The sequence below is a fragment of the Sipha flava genome, unplaced genomic scaffold (genome assembly GCF_003268045.1).
Source record: "Sipha flava isolate LNK unplaced genomic scaffold, YSA_version1 19303_pilon_pilon, whole genome shotgun sequence".
NCBI classification, from domain to species: domain Eukaryota; kingdom Metazoa; phylum Arthropoda; class Insecta; order Hemiptera; family Aphididae; genus Sipha; species Sipha flava.
Genome location: NW_020272728.1, coordinates 1 through 12,562, shown reverse-complemented (window position 1 = coordinate 12,562; position 12,562 = coordinate 1). Strand labels below are relative to the sequence as shown.

Genomic DNA, 12,562 nt, shown 5'->3' with positions numbered 1-12,562 from the left:
AATCCAATATTATTTAAAATCCAACAACTGATACCTTATTATTTACACAATAAATCTGAAGAACATATTATAGAAGGTGCCACTTTTTATGAAGCAGATTTGCCTGGATCCATGGACGAATTAAAAGGTAAAAACAATTATTATAATAAATCACTAGGTATTACATTTTTGAAATAAATTATAAATGCATTATTACAATTATTTACAGGTGAAATTGCATTGTGGCAGCTGTATTGGACTCAACAACCAGTAAAAAAGGAAAAAATAAATACAACAATAGACGCATTCAAAGAAACTGAAGATGGGTATTTTCCAAACATTCGTCAACTTTTACTAATTTTAGCAATATTACCAGTAACAACATCGACAAGTGAGAGGTCTTTCTCAACGCTAAAACGCATAAAAACATACTTGAGAACAACAATGGGGAAAACCGTTTAAACGGGTTAGCTTTGCTTAATATCCATAAACAAATTGATGTAAAACCTGAAGAAGTGTTAGATATGTTTTCAAAATCTAATCCTAGGAAATTACAATTATCTTTATCGTTATTAATATTTACAATATTATTATAATTTAAATATAATCTTCAACAAATAAAAAAAAAATACACATTTAAAATTATTGTCTATTTGTATGTATTTGTTAATTACTGAAAAAATGTAAGATTTGCATTTTGGACTATAGCCTTCCCCCCAAAATTAAATCCTGGATCCGCCACAGTGAGTATTTTCGTTGTTATTATACATTTATACATATTTGAAAATATATCAAAAATATATTTCAAATTGTTTCAGTTCCGTGTCGACGCTCGTTGTACACACACGGTGGAGCGCTCGTCCGTACTTTCATCGCTATTCTACCGTTATATAGGTATATGTATTTATTTATTATTTATTTTTATTTTTTTTCTCTCTTTGCGTTGATCTCCGCACAACAACGTCTTAGTTAAAATATTAAATAACTTCCATTTGTTTTATACTAAATAAAGCGAACGCGTTATTTTCATTTAAATAAATATTACAACGCCGACGCCGGCAAATGTAAATCGTTCTTATCTGAAGGCCAAGCCTATAGGTAATTACCGATATCGACTATCTCATTAAATGTCTAACAATAATGATGTCCAAAATAAAACCGTTGCTCCTATCCATCTTATCAACAAGAAAGGTAAAAATTCATTAACGGCCAGTTCAAGTTCAATAAATGACCCAGTTAACGACTGGGAAATTAAAAATAATAAAAACCAAAACAAAAGAAATATCTCTACATCATCAAGTGGAAGTATGAAATCACCAACACTACCGAAAAACAAAAAACCAAAAAAACCACTATTCATAACTACCAATCGTTTTGAAGTTCTATCTCAAAATGATGACGAAGTTTTCGCTACCACACCACAAGCAATTATTCCCAACGAAGTTATTCCGGACGAACTAATTAAACCTCCACCTCCAATTTTCGTTAGAGGTGTATTAGAATTTAAAGATCTTTGTAATGAAATAAGCGAACTTATTGGCAATGATAAATTTTTCTGTAAATCTTCTACGGATCAATTAAAAATCCAAACTGCAACTCCAGAGGCATACAGACTATTAATTCATTATCTTAAAAATAACAATGCTCAATTTCACACGTATCAGCTAACACAAGATAAACCGATCAGAGTAGTAATTAGAAATATTCACCCTTCTACTGATATCAATGAAATTAAAAAAGAGTTAACTGAATTATCATTTGCTGTTAAACAAGTGACCAATGTTTTACATAAAACAACTAAACTTCCTCTACCTTTATTCTTTGTGGACTTAGAAAAATCTGAAAAGTCATTAGAAATTTTCCAATTACCCTCACTTCTATATACGAAAATCAAAGTTGAGGAGCCCTATAAGCCAAGAATGATATCTCAATGTCAAAATTGCCAAGACTATGGACACACTCGTTCTTACTGCGGATATCCTCCTCGCTGCGTCCGATGTGGAAACTCACATTTAACTTCAGACTGCACCAAACCAAGGGACAGCCCAGCCAAATGTGCCCTGTGCTCCGGCAGCCACCCTACCAACTACCGAGGATGTAATGTCTTTAAGGAACTCCAACGACGAAAGAAACCCAACAACAAAAGTAAATTTCTTCATGATAATGTTAATTTAAATCATTATAATAATAATAATTTCAATGTAAAAGAAAATCACCCATTACCGACTAATATTAATCCCAACACCCACTCCCCTCTCAAAACATATGCTCAAGCTACATCTAATGAAACTTACGAAACAACTAATACAGGTCACAGCAAACACCATTCTTCAACGTTAGACATCAACAAAACAATGTCAGATTTTCTTGACAACTTTAAATCACTAATTAATCTATTAATTGCCCTCTTAACACAAGTAATTTCATCACTTTTAAATAATAAAAATGATAGATAACTCACCCACAAAAACGTCTCTTATCATTCTCCTTTTTAATGCAAACGGCTTAAAAAACTACGTAAACGAAATACAAACTGTCTTATACGAAAAACGTATCGATATCGCGTTAATAACCGAGACACACTTCACCAAATATTCCCAGGTACATATCCCAGGTTATATTACTTACAAGTCAAATCATCCAGACAACACGGCTCATGGTGGTGTTGCCATAATCATCAAGTCTACCCTGTCTTTCTCACCACTACCAAACTTTACCCGTGATTACCTACAATCCTGTGCTGTCACAATTAAGCTAAATAACATACCGATCACTATTGCCTCAATCTACTGTCCCCCGAAACACAACATCTGAGCTCCTCAGTTTAATGACTACTTCTCAACAATTAACTCCAATTTTATAACTGGTGGCGACATAAATGCGAAACACCAGAGCTGGGGGTGTCGCGCAGCCAACCCGCGTGGTAATGTGCTCTATAATTTTACCAATGCTAAAAAATACTCAGTATTGGCTCCACCGGGTCCCACATACTGGCCATCTTCTATACGTAAAAAAACCTGACATATTAGACATATTTGTTAGTAAAGTGCCAAGTAACTTATATTGCACCCCGGAAAATATCTTAGATCTAAATTCCGACCATTCATCAGTTCTCTTAACAGTCAGTGCTTCCCCAACAGTTAAAATGACATCTCCTAAACTTTTTTCTCCACTTACAGACCGTATCAAATTTCATAACTTAGTAGAACAAGAGATAAATCTAAATTTCAAATTAAAAACATATGATGATATTGACAATGCAGTAGATAAATTCACTTCTATCATCCAAACAGCGGTTTGGGAGTCACAGTCAAATTCAAAAAGTCTTCAGATTCCCAAAAACCCCTTTCTCCCACAACACATTCGCTCGCTAATAGTTGAAAAAAGGAAAGCCAGAGCACGGTATCAAACCTCTCGCCTACCTTCTCATAAAATAATGTACAATAATCTAGCCAACTCGCTTAAAAAATACCTTTCAAAATATAAATCCGATATCCTAGAACAAAAGTTATCAAATATATCCTCCTCAGACGGCAGCCTTTGGAAAGAAACAAATAAACTACCACGGTATAAGGCTAACTTGCCACCCTTAACAAAAAATGATACTACTCTTGCTGTAACTGATGAAGATAAAGCCGGAGTTTTCCGTCAACACCTTTCTGAAATATTTAAGCCACATCCTGATATATTTAACCCGACTCTCAGCGCAGAAATAACTCAGTATCTTGACTCTCCCTTGCCTCTTTATCTTCCCGAAAAAAGTTTTACACCAAACGAAATTAAATCTACAATACAGAAGTATACCCTTAAAAAATCACCCGGCTTCGACTTAATTACCGCCGAAGTCGCTAGGTGCCTACCAAAAAAAGCTATTCTATTCCTAACCCATTTATTTAACTCAATCTTACGTCTCTCATACTTTCCACTCCTATGGAAATTCTCCAATATAATTTTAATTCCCAAACCTGACAAACCACTAGACTTACCTTCATCGTACAGGCCAATAAGCCTATTGCCATTTCTAGCAAAAGTATTAGAAAGACTAATACTTAAAAGACTTTTACCCTACCTCGATAAGAATAAGATCTTACCAGACTCTCAATTTGGCTTTCGCTCGGCGCATAGCACAATACATTAAGTGCACAGGTTGGTCGACGCAATTTCGTTTTCCCTAGAAAAAAAATATTACTGCACCTGTGCATTTCTCGATATAAGCCAAGCGTTTGATAGAGTTTGGTATTAAGGCCTTCTGTTCAAATTAAAAAAATTTCTTTCCCCCTCCTTATACTTACTGCTTAAGTCTTATTTAACAAACCGCCATTTCCAAATCAGGGTTGGATCTTCTGTATCGGAAATTGAAAAATTTTCGCTGGTGTCCCTCAGGGTGGGATCCTCTCACCCCTTTTATTCAATATTTATACATCAGACCAGCCTGTCTCTCAAAATACTATAGTAGCCGATTACGCGGATGACAAAGTCATAATCTCAATTGACAAAAACCCCCAAATTGCATCTTCGAACCTTCAAATTCATCTGAATTTAATGTCAGAATGGTACTTGAAATGGCGAATTAAACCAAATCCAAATAAGTCAGTACATACAACATTCACTTTATGTCACTCCATCTGTCCAAATGTCTCTTTAAATAATGTTCCTATTCCAACGTCTAACACAGTCAGATACCTAGGACTCAATTTAGATAAACGCCTTACTTGGAACGCCCACATCCGTATCAAAAGATTTGCCTTAAATGCCCGACTCCGCAGTCTACGTCCCTTGCTTACAAATAATAAACAATCAAAACTAAAAGTTAAAGTTCTCATGTATAAAGCACTACTAAAACCAATGTGGACTTATGGTCTTCAATTGTGGGGTACTGCTAAAGTATCTAATACCAAAAAAATCCAACAGTTCCAGAATATTGCTCTCAGAAAAATTACAAATGCTCCACCTTTTGTGTCCAATTATACTTTACATAAAGACCTCACAATGAAAACCGTGACAGAAGAAGCTGTAAATTTCTACAAACGCTTTCATAATCGCCTACAAACCCACCAAAATCCATTGATAAAGAGCCTCTACACTCAAAATATACCGGGAAACCCCGGGCGTCGTCTAAAAAGGAAATGGTGCCGTGACTTGTTATAAAAAAAAAACAACGAAGTTCTAGACTCTAGACAGCGTTAATCCCCAGCCAAGTGTCACCAATGGGTGACTTCTTAATTCAAAATACTCATGTTAATATTATAATATCATATATACTTATTGTGCTACATTGTACAGATTGTGTATTTAAAAGTGTAAAATAAATAAAAAAAAAAAAAAAAAAATTGTTTTGGTTTAGATTTCCGAAAAATGAAGTAAAGAGGCTTAAATAGTGTGATGCCTTGGGTTTATCAATGGCTACACCTAACCAATCAGTATGTAGTAATCATTTTGGTCAAGACTGCTATAATTTTAGTCTTAATAGAAAGATACTTAAACCATTTGCTGTTCCATCACTGTAAGAATATTCTTAATTTAGAAAAGTAATTAGTTTAAAGTCATTTACAACTCTTTAATGTATTATATTTTAGTTCATTTGAAAGTATACCAGAACTAGATCTATCAATGATATCGCCCATTTCTTCTACATCTAGAACTATGCATAAGTATGTATTATATATTTCCCAATTTACAATATAATATTATTGATAATAAATATTAAGTGTGTTTAGGTAAAGACTTTAAGTCATTTACTACTCTTTGATGTATTAAATTTCTAATATTATATTTTAGTTCATTTGAAAGTATACCAGAACTAGATCTATCAATGATATCGCCCATTCCTTCTACATCTAGAACTATGCATAAGTATGTATTATATATATATCACAATTTATAATAGTATAACATTATTGATGATAAGTGATTTAAGATGTGAATAACGTAATATGAATGAAAAATGTAATAATAATTTTTTATTAATTAAAATTTTAGACACTCTTTGAGTCCAAATGATTATTTATATTCAACTCCTAAGAAAAAAAACAAAAGAAGATTCATCCCATCAGCGTTTTCCAAATATGTATGTAAAATGTTTATGTTGTATATGTTATATTTTCTGATACTTTGTTTCCTTATATAATTTTAATAATAGTTTTAGTAATAATATTTAAATTGTTTGACTTTTTATCAGGTGTCTTAGAAAAAGAAAGTATATAACACTAGTCGAATTGGCGATCTTACTTCTTTTGGTTTTGGAACTCCAAGGCAGTCATCAAGAAATTTAAAAATTGTAAAAAAGACAGTTCAAAACTTGAGGAGGAAAAACAAAATTTTAAATCAAAAAAACAGACGTTTAGAAAATAAAATTACATCATTAAATGACATATTATCTGTTTTAAAACAAAAATCTTTATTAACTGATTTTACAGCTGATAATATGAAGGTATCAATACAAATAATTGTAATTAATTAAATGTTTGGGCAGTAGAATGTAAAAATAATATTATTTGTATGTTGTTGTGTTGCATGAAAAATGTGTTAGTATTAATCTAATGGTTTTATTATTGATTATTGTTTTATACTAATTATGTATTTGTTCCATTAAATATTTCCTTTTTACTAAAATTAATGTATAATTATTATGTATATTATTAATTGTATAGTAAATATTAATGTAGTTACATGATTGTTTTGTTTATATTAGGCTTTACGTTCAGATGTTCTGGAACAATTTATTATAAGAGGTTTGAAAGGTAAAAAACAGGTGTATTGTAATGAACTTAAACAGTTTGCTGTTACTTTACAATACTACTCTCCAAAAGCTTACACATATGTCAGGAAAAGATTTAATAATTTGCTTCCACATCCCCGTTCATTTCGTAGATGGTTTATGGTGGTTGATGGTAAACCTGGGTTCACACAAGAGTCATTTGAAGCGATTAGAAAAGAAGCAGGAGATCACTTTGTGTATTGTAATTTAGTTATTGATGAGATGTGTATTAGGCAGCAAGTTGAAATTGATAGTCAAAAAAATGTTCATGGATATATTAACATGGGAGCTGAGTATTCTTATGACAGTGATGATATTCCACTAGCAAAAAATGCTTTAGTATTTTTGTCAGTAGGCATAAATGGTTACTGGAAAATGCCATTGGCTTATTTCCTCATTGATGGATTAGGAGGTAAAGAAAGAGCTAACCTATTACAGGAAGGAATTCATTTATTACATGATACCGGTGCTAAACTCCAATCAATAACATTTGATGGAGCAAATGTAAACACAAGAATGTGTACTGAATTAGGAGCTAATTTTGATCATAAGAACCGTCGAGCTTTTATTATTAGTAAATATGATGAAAAATTATTTATTTATTTTGATCCTGCTCACATGCTGAAATTAATAAGAAATGCATGGGAACACAGGTCGGTGATTAAAAACTCCAATGGAGAGATTATTGATTGGATGTACATTAAAAAACTGTATGAATTAGAAAAGGAACAGGGATTAAGAGCTGGGACTAGACTGACCAAGAGACATGTTAATTTTCACAATGAGAAAATGAATGTCCGATTAGCAGCTCAAACATTGAGTGAGTGTTGCTGATGCGCTTACTTATTTAAAAAATACAAATGAATATTTCAAAGAAGCAGGGCCAACAATAGAATTTATATCTTTTATTAATAATGTATTTGATATACTAAACAGTAGATCAAGATTTTCGAAATCACCATTCAAACGTGCTATTTTTGATAAAACATTAGACGACTACAAAATATACATACAACATTTTATCAAATACGTTAAAGGCCTACAATTCTTAAATGGAATCAACGAGAAAAACTGTATTTGTTGGTTTCATTTTGGGGCTCCAGAATGCAATAAAAATGTACCAAAGTTTACGTTCAAAAGGTGACATGACATTTTTTTTAACTTATAAAATTAGTCAAGATTTTATTGAAACAACATTTAGTGCTATTAGATCAAGGCTTGGATATAACGACAATCCAACTTGTATGCAATTTAAAGCAGCTTATAAAAGAATTTTAGTCCATAATGAAGCAGTTAGGTCAATATTTGGCAATTGTTCAATTTTGGACAACACAAAAAATCTAAGTGTTACTGAAAAGGCCAAGGACTCAGTATTAACTTTAGAAAGCATTTGGCTACCACAGCAAGATATAAACATTGACCATGACTATTATGAAAATTATACAAAAATAAGTTCATTCATAGAAGATACATCTATGTTTATAGGTGGATTTATTGTAAAAAAAATATTAAAAAATTTAAAATGTGAAAGTTGCCAAAATTGTTTGATTCAACAGTCCAATAAAAATCCTAATTCTTCAATAAATATTAAGAACCGAGGAAGATTAGTGTATCCTAGCAAAGCTGTAGAAGTATTATGCCAAGAATCAGAAAAGATTTTTAGAAGTGAATCTCCATTATATTACAATAAGCCAAAGAACAACAATTTTTAATTAACAAAGTTAAAGCGAACATTTATAAAGGAGGAAAAGAAACAATTCCATATTGCACAGGACAAGAATCATTTTTAAATAAACATATGCACAGAGATAATTTAATAAATTTAACAATCAATAAATATGTTGACATTCGTATTTTTCACGAAATTAGAAAAATAAATGATAACAATATTAAGGAAAAACGTACCCGAGCTAAGTTAACAAAGCTTATTCATTTTAGTCATGAGTAAATAATGTGTATTAAATATTGTCATTATACCGACTTATGGATCCAAATTGTGATTTATATATTTATTTAAGATTCGACATAGGTAATATCATTTTAATTATAAATTATAAGTAAATATAAGTATGATTTTGTTATTCAATATTAATATTAAAAATTAACATTAAATATAAAATATGATGAATAACGAAAAGAACTGAATATAAAAAACACCTATTATAGTTATTGATTATTTAAATTGACAATTTGACATTTTGATAATTGATAAGACCCCTTGTAACCTCAAAATAAATATTTATTCCCGTGTGATAAGTTGTAATGGCCTATCCATTCTTCTATTATCTATGCTTTATCTAAGTCATAGCATGACTAATCATAAGGAAAATGTTAGACCCGATAGTATTTCATGACGGCGCGGCGCCCTTATACAGACATCGCGGCGCACACTTTGGAAACCTAAGCTCTATGATATATAAGGATGATATATAACTGTGATATCACAGATTATATTAAACTTTTAATATAATCTGTGGTGATATTGTATTCTCTTCTGATATCAGGTGGATTATGATTATCAATGCTTATCATATCAAATAATATTTTCACAGTAGTTATATCCATAATTCGTCTGAAATTTAATTCTACTTGCTGTCTAAGTGTTGAATGACGATGTAAATGTTAGAAAAGGAAGTTAAGTAGTAGGTAATAATGTCAATGTTGTTCAAGAATTTTCATTAATTTGTTTCAAATTATACCTAGTTTGTAGATTCATAATTGCTGTATAACGATCAAATATGAAGTTTTTAAATTACAAGAACATACTTCTCATGTATAATAAGACTTTATGGTCAAATAAATGTTTTTACTCATCGTTTTCCAAACACCAGTATTTATTAAGTCGCTATTATTCTTCTATGCCAGAACATAGAATTTGTAGTGCATTGTTAAATAATTCTGGTGTTCGCTCCTATTTGGACAGTCTTATATCCAAAGATTATTCCGATATCATGTCCAAGTCTAATGTATCTGCATTAATTCTTGCTATACGTAGTATAAGAGTTGATTTACAATCACTGAAGGAGTTTGATACAGGTCAATATTACAATTTTTTTAATATATATATATATATATATATATATATATATATTATACTAATATTTAAACATTAAAAAGGTTTATAACTTAACAGTATTATGTTTGTTTATCAAGAAAAGGAAAAAGATGAAGAATTTATTTTACAGTTGCAAAAAGAGAAAGAGTCTTATGAGAAACAATTGAATAAACTTGAACTTGAAGTATGCAGTATAATAATTATTAATCATATATTTACAAATTAATTAATTATAACATATGCATCAGCTCTTAAATTCTTTAGTACCCAATATCAATGTTGATTGTGGAGATATTATGTTAGAAATTACTGCTGGAGTAGGAGGTCAAGAAGCAATGATATTTACACAAGAACTTTTTGAAATGTATAATTCTTTTGTAAACTATAGAGGATGGCAAAGTGAAGTTGCTGATTATTCTCCTACAGATATGGGTAACTCTTTAAATGTTTTTGAAAATAGAAATTATACATTAAGTTTATTTAATAATTTAATTATTGATGTTTTATATTTATTAGGCGGTATACGGCATGCATGTATAATGATATCAGGTAATGATTGTTACCGATCATTGCAACATGAGGGTGGTGTGCATCGAGTTCAACGTGTTCCAAAAACAGAAAAGTCTGGACGAGTTCATACCAGTACAGTGACAGTGGCTGTTTTACCTCAGCCTGCCGAAGTAATTAATTTGTCATAAAATATTATTTATAAATATATTATCTAATAAATTTACTAATATTGATATAATTAACAAATAAATATACTATATCATCATAAATTAATAATAAATAATCTATGATATTTTGATAAGTATTCAGAACTAAATATTTTAGTTTATTTTAATATAAAACTTAAAATGTATTTATTATTTGTTCTACTATTGCTATTATTTATTTATTTATTTATTTGGACTGGCAAAATGCCCATTAAAGCTGAAAAAAAAACCAATCAGGTTGGTAGCTTACAAATTTTTAAATTAAATTCTAAGTGGTTATTGGTTAAATACTTTACACACTTATTAAATAAGTAATGCAGTTTTAAATATATATTATCACAAATTAAATTACTAATTACAATATAAATATATAAAAATATTATAAATATATCTAATAATCTCCAATATGTACTACGTTATTTCTTAAGAACTATTTTATTAAATTATTTAAAAATACATTAATCCTATTAACAGTAGTACATGAAAATAAGTCAATATGAAATTTATTAACTAATTCCATGCCTCTATTTATGAAAGAATTTTGACCATAATTGGTAGACTGGAATGGTACATAAAAAGTATTTAGTTGCCTTGTACTATGATTTGGAACAAGAAAGCTTAAGTGAGAAAGTAATACAGGACAATAAACTCGTCCATTAAGTAATTTAAAAATAAAACAGACATCAAACCTTATCCTTCGTATCTCCAATGATTCTATGTTTAAAAGAAATATTAGTGGCTGGTAAGAGAAGTGTAGATGAAGTTGAATATCGCAGTTAATTGATATAAAGCGCAAAAAATGATTTTGTATCAACTCTATGGATTGTATCGGACCTACTCTACTATAATAAAATTGTAATTTCAGTTAGATGTGGTGATTAATGATAGAGATTTAGTCATAGAAACTAAACGTGCAAGTGGTGCAGGTGGTCAACATGTCAACAAAACTGATAGTGCAGTAAGAATGCACCATAAGCCAACAGGTTACAAATAATTACATAAAATCAAATTTTTTGATAAAAAATATTGAGTTTAATTGTTATGTTTTTCAAAATTGTATTATCAGGTATTGTAGTTGAGTGTCAAACAGACAGGTCTCAAATAAAAAATAGAAAAATAGCACTACAAAAATTAAGAGCAATAATTTATCAAAAACAACTTGACCAACAACAATTATTGACGAGATCTGTTAGAAAACAACAAGTACATTATTCAATTTAATTGGATTTATAATATGTTGTATAATAATTCAAATTGTAATAAAAATTTGTTTTTCTCCATTTTAATCAGGTTGGTTCTAGTGGAAGATCAGAAAAAATTAGAACTTACAATTTTAATCAAGACCGTATCACTGATCATCGTTTGTCTAAGAATTTTCATAATTTAATGGGATTTTTAGAAGGCAGAGATTATTTGGATAAAATAATCAATGAATTACAAGAAAGGACAGATGAAATACTCTTCAGAGAGTTTGTTGAAAGTATTTCTCAAAAAAATTAAATATTCATCAACCTGCATTCATTGAAATTATTATATTTAGTATTGACTAATGTATATTTTTATTTAAGTAAAATAATATTTATTTATTCATTGTTTGTTATTTTATAACATCAAAAATTAATGACACTATCAATAATGTATGCCTTCAATTTTTGTATTGAAATATAATCTATAATGTATGGAGATACTACATTATTATTTAGTGTTTATCAATTATATGCTTAATATATTAACATTGCTCTAGCAATATTTATCATATATTTATACAAATACAAATTAAGTTTGTGTGTATGTCATTTATGCATTCCTAAACTATTTAACCGATTTGTATGACATTTGATACAGAGATAGATTAGACCTTGGAGAAAGATATACATAGACTAACTTTTGTTGTAAAAATTAAAAGTGAAGTATGCTTCAGTACCAGTAGTGCAGAAAAAAATGTTGAGTGATCTAGTGCAGCGGTTCCCAAACTTTTTTTTCAGCGGTGCCTTTTTTTGGACCTAATTTATCCACGGTGCCCTGCTGTGAACTACAATACAGAACAAAAAAAAA

At 30.0% G+C, this 12,562-nt stretch overlaps 2 protein-coding genes across 4 annotated transcripts; both read left to right on the top strand.

Annotated features, from left to right (window-relative positions):
• Window positions 1-617: 617 nt before the first annotated feature.
• LOC112681598 lies at window positions 618-6,346 on the top strand. Of its 2 annotated transcripts, none has more exons than XM_025551844.1 (6): window positions 618-722; window positions 5,324-5,482; window positions 5,556-5,630; window positions 5,758-5,832; window positions 5,959-6,046; window positions 6,158-6,346. In XM_025551844.1, exons 2-6 carry the CDS (start codon window positions 5,379-5,381, stop codon window positions 6,164-6,166), a joined length of 351 nt encoding a protein of 116 aa, XP_025407629.1. In that variant the 5' UTR covers window positions 618-722; window positions 5,324-5,378; the 3' UTR covers window positions 6,167-6,346. The 2 variants fall into 2 exon arrangements, with proteins under 2 accessions (XP_025407629.1, XP_025407628.1); XM_025551843.1 differs by lacking the exon at window positions 618-722 and adding an exon at window positions 2,040-2,124.
• Window positions 6,347-9,068: 2,722 nt separating this feature from the next.
• Window positions 9,069-12,152, top strand: LOC112681597 (peptide chain release factor 1-like, mitochondrial). 2 transcript variants are annotated; one of them, XM_025551842.1, is made up of 8 exons: window positions 9,069-9,378; window positions 9,440-9,772; window positions 9,890-9,975; window positions 10,040-10,223; window positions 10,308-10,471; window positions 11,373-11,490; window positions 11,574-11,710; window positions 11,798-12,152. In XM_025551842.1, exons 2-8 carry the CDS (start codon window positions 9,475-9,477, stop codon window positions 12,005-12,007), a joined length of 1,197 nt encoding a protein of 398 aa, XP_025407627.1. In that variant the 5' UTR covers window positions 9,069-9,378; window positions 9,440-9,474; the 3' UTR covers window positions 12,008-12,152. The 2 variants fall into 2 exon arrangements, with proteins under 2 accessions (XP_025407627.1, XP_025407626.1); XM_025551841.1 differs by having other exon boundaries at window positions 9,069-9,382; window positions 11,798-12,151.
• Window positions 12,153-12,562: the final 410 nt, after the last annotated feature.